The sequence below is a fragment of the Numida meleagris genome, chromosome 6 (assembly GCF_002078875.1).
Source record: "Numida meleagris isolate 19003 breed g44 Domestic line chromosome 6, NumMel1.0, whole genome shotgun sequence".
NCBI lineage: Eukaryota > Metazoa > Chordata > Aves > Galliformes > Numididae > Numida > Numida meleagris.
The window spans coordinates 16169540-16186376 of record NC_034414.1 but is presented as its reverse complement, the minus strand read 5'-3'; the positions used below and the strand labels follow the sequence as shown (position 1 = coordinate 16186376).

At 40.7% G+C, this 16837-nt stretch overlaps 1 protein-coding gene across 1 annotated transcript in view; it reads left to right on the top strand.

The window, feature by feature from the left end:
* Positions 3758-16837, top strand: part of LRRC56 (leucine rich repeat containing 56) — a 55611-nt gene continuing 42531 nt past the window's right edge. The window contains 3 exon segments of the mRNA XM_021402592.1: positions 3758-4456; positions 5119-5290; positions 16035-16199. Of these exon segments, the coding sequence (XP_021258267.1) occupies positions 5246-5290; positions 16035-16199 (210 nt within the window). The 5' untranslated portion in view covers positions 3758-4456; positions 5119-5245.

Below are 16837 nucleotides of genomic sequence, written 5' to 3'. Positions count from 1 at the left end.
AAATTCAGTTCACGGATTTCTGTCTTCCTCTGGATCTTTGGATCAGTTCTAACTCCCACCCAGCCTCATTCATTGCTTCTGATGATGGTGTTCTGAACACCTGCTGTGGGCAAAACTGTTCTTACGTCATATTCCGAACACAGTGACTTCAAGCACATGAAATCAAGAGGTTAATACCATACCCAAAGCTTCAAACAAGGCTCTTTCTGGGGATTTGATCTGAGTTTTTGAAAATGCCATGGTAATTGTTACTTCTAAATCAATACAGGAATTACCAAAGGTAGAAAGTGTTCTGCTGTACAAGTACGTGAGAGGATGGTCCAGCAGAGCAGCAGTCTGGGTGGGGGAAGTGAGAACCACAGCTTAAATTCCTTTCATCTTAGTTTTGGTTTTTGCCCTGTATAAAATGGTAGTGAATACATTTGTTCCACATTAGCAACTTGGAATAATAAGCTTTTGGAGGAACAGCTTTTACCACACCTGATGTATTTTACCTGGTAGCGTTTGCTGCATTGACACCTTTTTTTGTACAAAGTATGAAAAGCTGAAAATCAAATCAGAATGGGGCAAGCCTGAAGACAATCCAAGTATGGACTAACAGCCAAATTCCCATTCCTCTGCTTTCAATCCAAATGTATAACACCGTGGCAGTGGTAGGATAGGTAATGAAAACTGAATACTGAGAAATGGAAGTTATGCAGGGAGAAAGCAAAATTTAAGGAGTTTAATACACTTTAATTTGGCACTGAGTAATTTCTGCCTTGCTGTACAAGAAGAGTATCTTAAACAAAATTGTCATATTTGGGATGATATAGATGTAGGGAGCACACACACCCATCAGTCTGAACCCCAACTGCACTCGATGTTTTAAAACAAATTTTAACTGAAAGTGTAATTAAAGACATTGGAAAACACGGCACAAGTTTACCAAAGGTGGATTACACCCACCCCTTGTAAAAGGGCTGATGGAGAGAAAAGGTTGTGCTGAAACAGAGAACATCTGAAAGTCTGCAGTGAGGGTTCTTCTGGGCAATACCCGTCTTCATTTGTGTTAGTGCCCTTTGAAAAAAATCATTGAAGCATGCTAACGATATTTGATAATGATTAAGCCGCATCATCAGAGGAAGACTGGAAAAAGGGGCTGGGGTGATAAGAGTAGAACTAAACGCAGTGATACAAAGTGGAAGGTCACACACTTACATACTTTTGCTGAAGTGGGGACTCCCACTCCCCCAGAGAGGACAAAGACAGAGAGGAGTCTCATCTTAATAGCTAATGATTACAGATGACCAATTTGATGTGACCTTCATAACCCAATCTCAGGATATACCGGATGTGGCATTTCCAGCAAGAAAGGATAGTATATATTCCACCACATAAGGCACCAAGAGTAAATGACACTATTCTGGTCACCTATTTTCAAGAAAGAAAAGCTAGAGAGGAAAAAACAGGACGATAATAAAAATTGTGAGCTTGCCTTTTATGATGGAAGATTTTGAGTTTGGCTTGTATGACTTAGCAATATAAATGTCAAGATGAGATGAGAGTGGGCCCTATAAATATATCAGGAAAACAAATATCAGAGAGGAGTTATTTTTAGCTGGAAAATATTTTGGCAAAAGAACAGATAGGTATAAACTAGCAATAATTAATTTTAGCCTATAAATTAGGAGGTCTGTAACCATTAGAGAGTCTTTCAAGAGGAGGAAGAAGAGACTGGCAGGTATCTAGGTGACTTTGATGTGGTTGCCTCCAGTGGCATTGGATCCTCTAACCAGGAAGCCCCTTCTCATCCTGTATTTCTAAGGTGCAGTGCAATGGAAATCCTAAATGTTAATTATACAAGTATCAACAGCAGTTGGCACTTAATCAATAACATGTATTAGTAGGTGGAGCGACCGGTTATTGTTTGGGTATGCTGTCTGGATTAAGCCACAAGGACAGTTGTATCTCTTCTTCAGAAGACTCCAAAAGAAAAGCATGTCTGACCAGGCTTGGTTTTCAGAGAAAGTTTTGCCTGATTCCTGTTCATTTGCATTGCATCAATATAATTAATCCAGTCTAACCTGTTCTAGTTCGTGGCACTCCTGTGATGGTGAGATCAAAATCAGGTCCAACATCTCTGAATGGGTATGTCTTATGTTAATACTGAAATTTAAAAGTTTTAAACATTTTGTGGCAAAACTGTGGTATAACTCCCTATAAATCTCCACGTATGTACAGCATGATTCCTGGATAGAGATCACTTCAGATCCATAGTTATTAATTCACAGGTTTCTCGCTGACCTTAGCTCAGCTCTGGGAGTGGTGCCAGAACAATTACAGTAACTCTGAGCAGCACAGGCATAAAGCTTCTGTATTTACTCTGAAATTGTGCCAGGTTCTCTCTGGCTCGGTGATGGAGAGATGCATTTCTTTTTTGATTAGTTTCAAATAGTTCAGCCTGGGTTGGCTATAACAAAATTATTTCAGCAAAAAACGGAGGAGAAATAAGCTACCATGCAGAGGTGCGCATACACTTTATGTTTGCTGTATAGATAATGTTTAGGAAATGCAAGCCAAGAGGGGGGGAAAGCAAGTCAAGGTGACTTAACATTAGTTATCTAGAAGGTAAGCGGCAGAGTTGGGAATGAAATTCAAGGGGCATGTGCTTCACTTGGTGTTGTTTTCACTGAATCGTGCTGTCATCCTGAAGCGTGTCAGGGCCCACCTCCTTCCTTCCTGCAAAGGTAGGGCAGCTGGAAGGCAGTGACCAGGTGAAGCTGAGCATGCTCATCACTTTGGAAAACCAGGCCCGTGGTGATCTTCTTTGACGTTAATTGACTGTCAGACCCTGCAAGAGGGGAGGCAGCACGTTTCCTGATTTGTTGTCTAAGGTAGTGATTTCCAGACCCTAGACTGAATTTCATGTTGTTGCAAAGGATATGATGATGCAATCCTCCAGCAGCTGCTGTGCTCCAGCATCCTTGCAAAGGTACGGCATATACTGTGTGGGTGTACGTGTGTGTGCAAGTTGCATATCCAAAACCCCTGTCTTTTCCTAATAGCAGGCATGCCACCAGGTCTCCCTACCAGAGCTGCCTTCCTATCCCCAAAAGAAACACTGTTAAGGGTTGCTCCCAGCAAAACTGAAGTGATCATCCTGAAAGTGAGCTCCTGAAAAATGGAGCTTTCATGTGAGACTGCTGGGGGTGTGATCTCATTTTCCTACATGCCAGATCTATGAGTCCTGTGTCTGAAGTGCGGAAAGGTTGGTTCTTCGTAACTGCAAGTGAAATTGCAAGAACAATATTCTGAATGAATATATTGTGATGAGTCTGAAAGATCACGTAATGTGAGTCTTTGAACAGGAAAGTCTAATTGATGGACACATGAGTCTGGATGATGGAACTAACCTGGTTTAATTAATTACTCCCTCTTGGTGGAGCTGTGAAAACTGACTGGACTGTGCTTTAGTCTCCTAGTTTTTTAAATCAGTCACACTAAGGGAAAGCAAACAAGTTTGGTTCAGAGAATGGAAAGGCTGTTATGTGGCCAGCTTACATGGCTCTGCAGATGCCCGGTGAGCTGCTGGGCTGCAGGAATTGAATCCTGTACGCTGGCCTGTCTGTGCTGGGGGTATACTTAGCAGCGATGGCTCCGTGTCTTTGTGCCCAAACTCTTAGATCAGCAGAAATGAATCACCTTGCCTAACATAGATGGGATGGAGATATGCTTTGTGAAGTCAGTGGAACATTCAGATGGCACGCTTAGGAATATCCCAGAAAATCCCAATCCCCTGAAATCACTAAATATTCTTTATTCTTGAACAGCGGAAAAGAACTGGGATGATGCCATAGCGCTCTCCAGCAGGAGATGGTGAATGAGACAAGCACACTGTTGCCCGCGCAGCCAGTGCTGTGCCAGCAGGGCAAGGTCTGCTCGCGTCGCTAACAGAGCTGCATCGCGACCGCCTCAACGTCTGCTCCGCTGTTTCCTGCACAGCTCTCCCCCTGTCCTGCAGCCATCCCCACTGGCTCCATCCAGGGGGCACAGGGAGCTCGACTTCCCCCAGCGCCCGTCGTACGGCAGCCGGCGGGCACGGCGCGTTGCGGCGGGGCGGAGCGGCGGGGGAAGGCCGGGGCTGCCCCGTGGCGGCGGCGGTTGCCGGGTAACTGGGGGCCTCCCCGCCCGCAGGTGGGAGCCGTTCGGGGCCGGTTTCTGCAACAGGGAGCTTCTCTTCGTGCCCTGGTCCCTCGCAGGGAGCAGCTGGTGGCAGCCCGGAGGATCCTGCTTGTCTGTGGGGGCCGTGGGCACCGCCGTAGCGAGCGATTGCCCGTCTTGAGCTCTCCCATCGGCCCGTCTTATCGTGGTCATGCACCTAGCCTGCACCATTTACGTGAAAAACTCACCATTATTTCACCATCTGAACGTTCCTGTTCATCTGATAGTTTTCCATTCTGATCAGAATTTGCTGGTGAGTATGAAAATGCATTAATTAAATGTATTTTTAACCTTTTACCCTTGTAACATAGCCTCAGCTGATTCTTAAAGCCCATTAAGCGACTATTGAGTAAATAATTGTTCAACAAATACCTTATTTTTGCACGTACTTAGATTTTTCTATACCGATCTTTCATGGGCTCGTGTTTCCCTTTGGAAACAGTTTTAGTTACACTTCTATTCAGCTCTTCTAGGCTGTACTGTCTCCCTACAGCTGCTTGAAAGGAGGTTGTGGCGAGGTGAGAGACTCCCAGGTAACAGCAGTAGGATGAGAGGGAATGGCCTCAAGTTGCAACAGGGGAGGTTCAGGCTGGATATTAGGAAACATTTCTTCTCCAAAAGAGTGGTGAGGCGCTGGCACAGGCTGCCCAGGGAGGTGGTGGAGTCACCGTCCCTGGACATGTACAAGAAAGGGTGGATGTGGCACTGAGGGACATGGTCAGTGGGCATGGTGGGGATGGCCTGGGGGTTGGACTTGAACATCTTAGAATCTTTTCCAACAGTAATGGTTCTGTGATTCTACATGTACTGTTACACCTTTAAGACCTATTGATCACGAAGTTGTGTTGCTACAGCTGACGAAGAAGTATTTCTTAATTGTGGAATGCTCAGAGTCTGGGGGCGTTTAGTTTGTAGATTGTTCTTACTGTTTTTTTAAGCAGGAAATGGAGCAATCAAACAAGAAACTGCAGTGTGAGCAAATGCATCATTGAAGATAAATGGAGATGAATGACTAGTAAGCGAAAATCTCTATAGCAAAAGGATGGAAAGCAAAAGAGGCAGAGCAGCAGCAGCACTGGAAGAAAAGGTAAAATAATTGAAAAGGTACAAGTGACTAAAATGTTTCAGTTTTCTGTTTTATGTGGTTTTGTCCAATTTGAAGAATTTGCATAATGAACTTGAGTTAATTCAGACATGTCAGAGTTCAGAGTTGCTGTCACTAATGGGTTTTTTATTATGCTTTTCTGGCCTTTGTGCTCTCTCTCTTGGCTTTAATGCTGAGAACGTGGGTAGGGAGATGGAGCTTCAGACAATGTATGCCATTACTAGAGCAAAGCAGTGCAAGAGCTGTGGGTGCCCTGTGCTCCTCTACTGGCTGTGCAGTGAAGAGTGGGAACGTTTGCTCTGTCTTGCTACATTCCTGGAGCTCTATCTCAGGAGATTTGATAAACGGATACATGCATCTATGGCAGTTTGCTAGTTCAATCGTATGCTACCATCAGTGGAAGAGAGAACATCAGGCTCTGACAGTGGAAGAGAGAACATCAGGCTCTGTCTGAGGCCTGTGATGTCAGCAGCTCGGTTTTCCTCAGCTCTAGGGACCTGGTTCTATGTGAAAACAGGATTCAGATGTAATATGAGACCAAATGTGAGTTAGCACCAAACTGGACTGATTTCATCTTATTATTAGTGTCTGTGCATGCTTATGTAACTGAAGCTCATTAGGGGCGTGGTAAAAGAAATGTGCTTAATTTCCAAGTTTGAAGTAGTATAAAATTTAATTCTGCTAAATAGTATCATTATTTAATGTATCATATGTCTGGAATTGCCAGATTTGTCACCAGTGTGAATAGTTCAAAATTTACTCAGAAAGAATTACGAATAAGTTATTTTTAAGTTGGAAAACTCGGGAGCTTCTCAGAGGAATGAATATGTACCTTTAATTTGCTAGTAAAATGGTATTTGTATCCCTTCTGTAGATTCCTGAGTTAGCTCAAGAAACGGTTGCAAGCAAAATCTACTTTAAATCAGTTGGGCCACAAGTACTTGCTGTAGTACAAACCAGAAGGTCAGATTTGCCGAGATGGATGTAATAAAGGCTAATTTATCTATCTTTGAAGTAAAAGATGGTAGATGCTGGCCAGTTCAAAGAAACATTATCCAGTCTAAAGGATAAAAATGAATTTGAAGAGTCTTCCTTCCTTCACTGTAGTATCTCACATTGTGAAGTATTTGAAATGTAATGCTGTTTATCCTACAGTTTTTGCACCGTGAGTTTTCATTTAATTTTTTTAGCATTGAGTTCTAACATTACTTTGATTTCTCTCTCTTTTTTTTTTTTTTATGTGACTGGCATAAGTAATGTTTGGATGTGTTTTTGTTTTATTTTAGTAGAGAATCCATCCAAGTTCAAAGCAATGAACGTAGGGGAGAAAAAGTATATAGAATGAAGGGCTTTAAATAAATTATTACTTCCTGGGAAAGACAAGCTGCTGTGGTAGTTCTCTGAAAATATCATCTCACAGCTGGTCAGAAAATGTTAACACTTCTGGAAAAAAATGAATTGAAAACAGTATAAATTCATTGCAAACAGTATAAATTCATTTACTTTCTCTGTGCCCGTATCTTGAATCTTATGTGCAGTTCTGACCATCCTGGAAAGTAAATGTCAGGACTGGAATTGTTTCCATGAAATAGAACAAAGATGAGAAATGGAAAAGAGACGAAATAAAATGAGATTCTTCAGCTAGAAGAAGAGATGGAAAAGAGATGATGCAAAGGAAGAGCATAAATTAATGAATGCTGTGGATGAGTGGATGGATCATCCGTAATTGCATCTAACTCTTTTTACCTCATTTGTGATCTTAGCCTTCACAACAACCTATGGCAGTGAGTTCTATAATTTAACCAACTGCCTTGCAAAAGTACGTCTGCTCCTTTTTAAAAACGGCTTCCCGATCATCCTTTTTTATTGGGTGACTACCACGACTTGTCTTAAGATGTGACAAATGATTGATTCCTTATCCATCTTCCGCGGCTGTCAAATACAATGCACCTTTTGGCTCAGGATATTACTAAGTAGCAGATTGCCAGAAATGAAGGCAATGTGTCAGAGGAAGGATTGCTTTGAACTATTCTGTTTCTGATCCTGTTTTTTAAGCATCTGTTTCTGCCTACAGTAGCGAGCTGGCCCTCTGCCTTGACCCAGCATGGCAGTAATAACACAACCTATTTAGTAACGTAAAGCAATTTTATGAAGTCCTTTTCCCTGTAAGTTGTCAGGCCTTGCTAAAATCTTGGGGATGTTTGTTACCAAATAAGATCCCGTGCGCTGTTCGGTATTTTCCTATGAGTTAAACCAGATTTGGTCTCTTTTTATTCGATGTATCCCATGTGAGCAACACACTGGAAGTTAGGAACATCCTGGCATTGAAAATGACTTTTCAAATGGCTTAGCAGGCCATGGAATCTCTTGGTTCAAATGGCTTAATTATCTAATAAAATGGACTGAAAATTGTCTGGGGACAACAGAGCATTTTGAAATGCAGAAATGCTTTATGTGTGCATTTTCATTCTGCGCAGAAGCTTAGATTTCAAAGGTATCGTGAATGTAGTGCAGCAATAGTCCATTTCTGAGATGGAATCTGGGAACACTTCTACGTAGTGGATACTAAAAATGCCTTGAAACCAAAAATGTTGAGCTTTTCTTTTCTGCAGCTTTAGACTGCCGCATAGTTCTGGATCTGTGAGTTAGAACGGCCTGAGAATGAGCAGCAGTGTTGTAAGCTTGATCTAGATTCTTTGTTGCTCTCTGGTACTGCATTCATCTGTGCAGACAAACACTGGTGGATGCATCTCTGAGATCTGTATCTCAGAAAACATAGCAGTGCTGTGCCATTTTTATTCTAATAAATGGAGAAAGCCTGCAAGACCTTTGGACATGCAGGGGAAAATGGAGAATGTGTTGGAGAGAGACCCATGTACAAGTGGCTTACTCATCTTCATAATGATGTGGGAGATCATCAAATGATGCAAAGATCTCTTGTCTTAAGGTTTAGACAAAGACAGCAGGACTAGGTTAAGAGCAGCACTTATGCAGGATGAGAAGATTAGTTTGTTGTTTTGTTAAGGTAACAGGAAATGATAATTAGTGCAACTCTAAAGCAAAAACTAAGTTTGCAATGAATGGGGACACTTTTATTTAACAGTGTCCCCTGTCTTTGCAGCAATTGATGCCACCTTGTATATTATATTTTAATTGAGTGAAATTTTGTGTCTGTACGGGGCATAAAAATTTATGATTTAATCCTTTGCAACTGCTGAGAGCGGATTTCCGACTTTCTGTGCAGCATGACTTCCAGCAGAATATGGTAGGATTAAGACAAATCAGTTGACAGATATTCAATCACTGACAAAAGCTTTATTTACTAAGAAGGTAACTTTACAGTAATAAAAGAATATGTCCGAAGACCTCACCCATTGGCGCTAACTCAGTGAGATTGTTCCTTGGGTGATGAATTATTTATGAGACACTCCGATTTTGTTTATTATTTTTTATTCCTTCCCCTAAAATAGGATTTCATCCTGCTTCTGATTTTTTGAATATATGTTGCAGGCTTTGAGCAGAGACGGTATTGTTTATTTTTCTAGATGGTAAATAAACATCTTAAGAGGAGTGTTTCGTGAAGGTCATCTTTCTTTTAATGTACTCAGACTTGAATACAGACTGGTTGAAGGATGTGCAGTGCTGTTCTCAGGCACTGAGACCTGGCTGACTGCCTTTCTTCAGCCCAGCTCAGAAACAGTACGCTGGGATTTGTATTTTTAAGTCTTCTCAGTCAAATCAGGAACTAAAGAAGAAATAACTTGGGCAGCTTATACTTTGATATGAGTCTTTACCTATGGGACTTGATGTTAACTAAACACTTACTAAACAAGACGTGGCTGACGAAGAGCAGAAATCTTCAGTGTGGTTGTAGACCACGCCTTGTAGAGGTGTTGTGAAGGAGGAATACTTGTTTTGGTGTCCTCTTGTAACTGCCTATATTATTTTAAATGATATCAGTGGATGCTTCTACTGTTCAAGAGAAACTGTTAAAGAAAAGGGTAGGTGTGGCTCTGAGGGACATGGTTAGCAAGCACGGTGGGATGAGCTGATGGTTGGACTACAGGATCTTGGTGGTCTTTTCCAACCTTAATGATTCTGTGATTCTGTCTTGGCTTAGCCAGGTGATGAACTTTGTACTTGTGTAATCCTCCTATTCACTGAGTGGAAAGTTATTTATGTGAATAAGTCTTTTCAGGACTAGGGCCTAAAAATATGGTGCTGAGTTAGATTTTCCTTTTTGAGCTTAGAGAGCATGTAGCACGTGAATGGGTGCCTGTGACATGAGGAGACCTTATCTTCTTAGGATTCTTAACTGCATGCGTTGATCTTAAAATACTACTGTCTTTACGAAACCTTGCTATGTTTTATGTCCTCAGAGCATCCTGGCTACGTAACATGACTAGTATCTACGGTTTAAAATAATTGTTGAATATGTACTTGTAATATGAGAATGCTAGTCCTTTTAAGTGCTAGGATGGTAAATGACCTGGCTGACATTTTAGAAAAAAACAATTGCTTGGGTTACTTGTCCTTTAAAGATTACAGAATATGCAATAGATATTAGGACAACCAGTGGAGTATTAAGCATGAGATTTAACCTTAATTCATTCAGAGAGGATGTACTTACCTATGTATTCTGTCTTCTGAAATAAAGAGAATACTGGAAGTAAGATCCAAAGAGAAGAATATTAAGTGTTTTTGTACAGAAGACTTCATTAAGCTGGTGCTATAGTTTAAATTAATATCTGTACCTTGGGAATAGTTGAAAAGAATAATGTTATGGTTGAGTACTTTTTATTTTAACAGAGCTGAAACTGTAATGTTGAGAACTGCTTAAAAATATATTTTTCCCCCATCTTTGGCTCCAGGAACATCTGTTACATGTAAGGTAGTATCGTAGGAGACCTTTGGGCAGTAAAGTCTCAAGCACCCTGGAGATGTGTTTTTCCATAACTCCCATTGCTCATATAGTTTTCCATCCTACCGCCTGTTTTTCTCTTCTTATGCTGATGGTGGAGAGGTGTGAGGGCAGAAAGCAGAAGGAAGCCTCCTGAGACATCTTCTTGCAGCAGGAAGCCTGCCTCAGAAAAAAATTATATCTCTGGCATCTTGCAATTTCAGCCAAGGATTTAGATAATCCATGTTCGTTCAAAGTTCGTAGCACTTGCACCACAGAAGGTATCAATGAATGTTTATAGCTCAGTAGAAGTTGCCACTGTTCCCTTCCACCACAGTGCTCTAAAAATAAAAACTATTGAATGGACTTTGGTTTATTGTTTCTTTGACGCGTAATAGCACATACAATAAGGAGCAATCTGCTTTTTATCCTGCTATCAGAACGGCATTTGACAAGCTAGTTTCAGAGTGATTTAATTTAGAGGTATTTCCAGCATGTTTGATAAAAATTTCTCATCACCTTACAACCTCCTTGGCAGGGTGTGGGAAAGTATTACCTAGCTTGCTCTTTTAAAACATGCCGTTGATAGATGTATGAAAGAAAAATCGGTGGCATTTAAATGCATTGCCTTTTTATTTATTACTGCTCTGTTTTGTAAGAATATGAAACGCCTCTTGCCTCAAGAATGTTGTCTCAAGCCTAGTCTAGGTTTGCAGCGTGGGCTTTCTTCTCTAGGACCACTACATCTCTGTAGAACAGCAAACTTTGTACTCAGCTCTGTGCATGGAATAATATGAATATCCCAAGACCTTTCCCTGGGGACTGAGTGGGACATAGATCCCAAGGCTTTCCCACCATGGTCACTACGACTCCAGAGCAGAATCTACATATAATACCAACAAACCACCGGGCATGCTTATGATCTGTGACTCCATAAATAAGGAAGATAAACAGTGAGAAAAGTCAGTACATTTGCTGTATGTGAGAGTTTGTTTGCTTGACCCAAGGCCTCAAATTTCTCAAAGGGTTAAACAAAACTGCTGTACTGTTGTACAAGTCAGTGAATTTTTAATTATGCTAAATGGAAGGAGAATTCTGCCTGATATTTCAGTGTTCTCATAAAAGCTTTATTTTTTTTTTATGATGGCCCATACGAGTGGAATGTTTATAAATGCTCTTTATAGTGTTTATGTGATCCCCTGATATTACATCTGCATTGTTGAAGTTCTCCTTACCTCCTTCTGTTTAAGAAAAACAGAAGATTAAGACACTATCACCCATTCAAAAATGACAGACTCCCGTTAATGTCAGGTCAGATGTTTTATTTTTCAGTTTTTTAAAGTCACACCTGCTAAAATAGAGCAGTGTGTTGCAGGATGCTTTATATTGCATAAAAGTAGCAGGAACTGTTTTTGCCATTAGGAGTGGATTATTGTAACAGTAGTTTCCTGATGACATCATAGCAAATTCCAGCTGCCCAAACAGTTATTTTCCAGAAGAGGTTATCTGTAGTGCACTTGCACAAAGTTATACTTAAAAGGGCACTCGTAGTTCCCTTAGGACTTATAAGCCAGACCTTTGTCAAATCCTTAGTAAACAACAAATCCTCTGTAGTAACAGTATGGGCACTACTGTAATCTCTGGTTCTGGATTAAACAAAAATTACATAATGCAGGGCAACTGAAAGCAAAGTCTTCACTATGAATTTCCTCTCGTTAAGGAGTGGCAAAATGGTTCTGAAATGTTTTTCTTCCAGAGAAGTTTTTGGCTGATGAAATAATGATAAGGATATACAGATTGCCGTACCCTACCTGACATGATACTTCCTGTACAGAGGAGCTTTGGGACATCACGGGTAGCCAAGGACCAAAAGTGGATACAGATTTCGAAGTTGGCCTAAGGGAGTAGAGATTTGTTTTTGTATGGGATGTAATCCTCCTTTGTTTGGGTCTTGAAGAGCTTAAAATCAATAGAAGGATCTTGCTAGGAGTTGGGATAGAGGAGCTATTGAAGACAAAGCAGAGCAAAGAGAGGTAGAAACACACTCTCCTGGACTTCTAGTCTTCAGCCTGAAATCACGTGGGCTATGAGGTCATCTTGGGGGTTCTGGGAGACGGTGAAAGATTTATTTGTTTTCGGTTTATAGATGACTTGGTATTGCAAAAGGGCTGGGTGGCCTGTGTGATGGCATCAATGCAGTGCGCAAAGGTGTGAGAGGAAAGACAGCTTGCAACACTGTTGTTGGGGGCTTTCAAGTGGTAAACTGAATATGCTGAAAATTCCTTCGACCTTGGGGACGTTGATTGCTGTGCTAATCTAAGTATGTTGAAAATGTCATACAGATTTTAACAAAGCTTCACAACACACCAGTAAATTGCATAGTTCAGCATTATCACACTCACTTTGGGAGAGGGAAAGCTGGTAGATTATCTGTTCGCTCAATTCAGGATCTTCCATCTCACTGCTCTAGTCATTGGTTTCTCCTGCACTCACTGACTGTCTGCTTCTAATTATCTGTGCGTAAGAGACTGCTAAATCAAGACCCCCGATGCAAATCCTGAAAATGTTCATCTGCTGATTTCTTTCAGTCTTTTATTATCAATGTTCACAAGCAGGACAAACTCCATTTTTTTTTTCAACAATTATGTGTCTTCCCCTGACTCTCTCAACTACTTACTAGTGTTGCTTTGCTTTCCCATTGATTTCTTTGAAAGTTTGTGTTTGGCACTGTTAGCTTTCATCCTTCTCAGTCCCACAGTCTTGCAGGAATGTTCTGCGTTACCATTCAGCATAAATATTCAAACTTTATCCAATGCAGCCATTTGTTCTGTGGAGTAAATCTTCAGGTTCATGAGTTCTCAGACCTCTTCAATGACAATGAAATCTTTCCAGTCCCCTGTGAATTGTTCCCTGAGGCCAACACTACTTTGGGTCACTGGTTTCTTAGCCAGTGTGTTTGACAGAGCCATAGATTTCTCATTTATTTATTAGTATTATAAATGAGTGGGTGAGATGGCTTTACTGGAAGGATTTTAAGCATCTCAGGTCAGGCAGCCCTGATAATAGTGTACAAACTGGCTCTGTATCTGCAGGAGGGCAGGTGGTGTGCCAGACACCTTCTGGCTCCTACACATTGCCAGAGGTTTGGAGGCTTGTGGATTTTTATGCAAGATTGGCACCTCAACATTAGGATTCCTGCATTCTTTTCAATAGCCCTCATTTTGAGAATGTTATTTTGATCCATATTCAGGAGAATATTCTTCTTCTCTGGAGAAAGTTTTAAAATGATGAAAGCGCGTTCAAAAGCTTAGCTTTGTTTGCTGATAGTAACTCAATTCCATCCCAGACAATTTCTGATGAAAATACTTTTCTCCTACTAATCCATTGTTACAATAATTACAAGCAGTGGATCGATAGCAGGAAGTATAGAATTGGAAGTGTTACTTCAGGTCTTAAGCCACAAATTGATCTGCTTGTCAAACCGTAAATAAGTGCAGTATCAACACATATTTCAAAGATAGGAGAGTGTTCTGAAGTGTAATAGCAATGGATTGAAGGAAGGAGAAGAAAAATTTGTTTTATGCAAGTGTATTAACTCCTTACAACCCTAATCTGCACAGTCTTGCTGTTATGTGCATCTTGTACTCACGTGTTCCATCAGTAATTTCTGAGTATTGATCCACTTGGCTCCAGTAACATGCAGGATTGTCTCTGGATGATAACGATACTTGCTTCAATTAGAAGGAATCAACAGTATTACACATGATCCCAAACAAATCTTTTTTAATTGTCCAAGTATTCCAGCTTTGTTTAGCAGATATTCTAATCCAAGTCAGTTTATAAGCAAAAATAATATTAGAAAAATAAAGTCAGCACCTTGTATCATGCAAGTTTTTTTGAATTTCCTTGGACAACTGATGACTGTTACAACTCCATATAATGACTAAATCATATTGACCTGCTCCAACGACTGTACAGGAAAGGACCCCAGAAATTCTAGAATTATTTGGAGAAAGAAACCGGTGTTAGAAATTGATAGGCTAGATATTTTTCCCCAAAAGCTAAGACATCTAGTATTCAGAGATCAGTTTTTCCTCTTAATGGGAAGATTCTGTTCTCTTCTGACTGTTCTGAGTCTTTCAGGTTTCCCTTGCCCGTGCAGAGATGAAGTCTTTTGGCTGCATGTGAGCAGACAGAGGAGATGAGGAGTCCCTTTGATGTAAACCTCTCTCACCAGCCTCCCTTCTTGAACAGAAATAGCTAGCTGTGCAGTCAGTTTCTTCTGTTTTTCCTGCCAAAAATTACTCCTGTGTTTAACTGTTTATTAGTATGAAGGGCAAGGTAGGTCTGAGCCACCAGTGAAGCCTTATCAGCCAGTTGTGATTACCTTGATTATTTAATTACTTTTCCAGCACTAAGAATGGGTATTGCCTCACTGTAGAGAACCGGAGGAAGCTGCAGGTGTTCCTTAGCTGAGTGAGAAAGCTTTTCTCTAGTCTATTCTGTTGTTGATACAGCAATGTTTCCAGCTGTGATGCTTACTTGCTGCCAAGTAGTAGTAAGTAGCTGTATAAATCATAGTGATAATTGTACCATTCAGGTACAACTGTTTGCTTGTTGACTGCAACTGGTATGCATATGCTTATTCTCATATTTCGAAGTTAATTGTTAATATTTCTGTAAAATGAGTAGATAAGGAAATTGAAGAATGAACACTTCTGAAGCATTTCATCTTTAAACTTTGGATTTAATTCCTCACTTAACTCATGAACAGTTTTTTTTAAATTATACTTTATTTTTTCAAAGACTCCTTTCAGAACTAACAGTCAGTAAACATGGCCTGAACGATCGAGAGGGCGGTCAGTATCAGTGAACGTATGTTTAATTCAGGACAGGAAATGTATACAGCTGCTATATGTGCTGCCTAGAGGCAAAGACTGGAAAGAAACAGCAATATCTCTTGATGCTTATGCTTGTACCCTGAAGCCCAGCGGAGTTTTGCTGTGAGTTGATTGAGTTTCTATGAGGGAATGGGTAGAAAGCAGGCAGGTGTGGATGGGAAGTTCTCAGCTACCAGAGAGGGGTGAGGAGAGTAATGGGAAGACTGGGGAGGATTAGCATCCTAAGTTTACAGTTCTTAAGTACCTTGTACAAAGCCATAGTTGTGCAGCTGTAAAAGCTTAGAGTGTAAGTTGAGTGAGGTAGGACTATCAAGTTTTACACTTGATTCTGTCAAGCCTCATGATGAGCGGCTGTGGGAACTGGATTGTTCAGTCTGGTGAAGAGGAGGCTCAGGGGAGACCTTATGGCCCTCTACAATGATCTGACAGGAGGTTGAGGTTGGGGTTGGCCTCTCCTCCCAGATAGCAACAATAGGATGGGAGGGGATGACCTTAAGTTGCACCAGGGGAGGTTCAGGCTGGGTATTATAAAGAGTTCTTCTCCAAAAGAGTGGTGAGGTATTGGAACAGACTGCCCAGGGAGGTGGTGGAGTCACTGTCCCTGGAGGTGTTCAAGAACCAGGGAATATGGTACTTAAGGACATGGTTTTGTGGGCAGTATTGGTGGTGGGTGGACAGTTGGACAAGATAATCTTAGAGGTCATTTCCAACCATTATGATTCTATGACTAGAATAGCTCTTGAGGGTGAAGAAAAGGAAGAATACACATTACATGATGCACTGTTCTGAGTTGTTTCTGGTTAGATAAATCTCTGGCTTTATAGGTATTTGCTAGCTTGCAACAGGAGTCAAAATAGATTTTGCTAAAAGGAAAACAACAAATATAGGGAAAAAATCAGACAATTTATTATCCTTTTGTTCAAAGCATATGAAGAAGGACCTGAAGTGGAATCCTGGCAGAGCTTCTCACCCAGCCTCAGCTGCAGTCCGGGTGACTGACTCAAGTTGGCAAGGTAACCCAAATCCGAGTCCACTTATTAAAGATGATGGAGAGCTACTTATGGATGAATACCTTTCCCCAAGGAAACTGGTGAGTTGACATTCAACTTTTTAATGAAGTAGAAGAAGTAAACTGGCATATGAAGTGCTGTATTAGCTTAACCTTCCAGCAGCCCTTGTGATGATTGCAGATTGTTGCGTATCTGACAGCTAGACTTCTGCATAAAATGGATTCTGTCTTATGGAAATGCATCAAATGTTTGTCCTTTCACCTTGTTTCATACCACAAATATGACCAGCATGAATGCTGCTGTCTTTATTGTCAACTTTCTTGAAGCAGCATGAAGTATGGGTAATGTAATTATAATTTAAAAGGGATCTTATTAAAGCTTTCTGAAGTACCCTGAATCTTAGCCTTGAAAGAGCTTTTTACATGAACCTTTTCTAGAGATTGAAAGTGTAATTTAAAAAGGTTAACTTTTGTTTTGAATTAGTGAAATCTTCTGTCCTCCTAAGAAGCCAGTTAAAATATTCTGCAAGTGTTATAAATACTTTCTCTATTTATCGAAGTGTGAGATTTCAAAGCACATTTGAAAGCTGTGTTCCTTTTTGACCAGAGGGAAATGATTTTGGCGTGCAGCTTGTTGAATGGGAGTAACATGCTGAAATCTCTAGTGAAGGAAAACTTGGTTGTATATTGTGCTATATTTGCTCAAAACTAATTAAGAA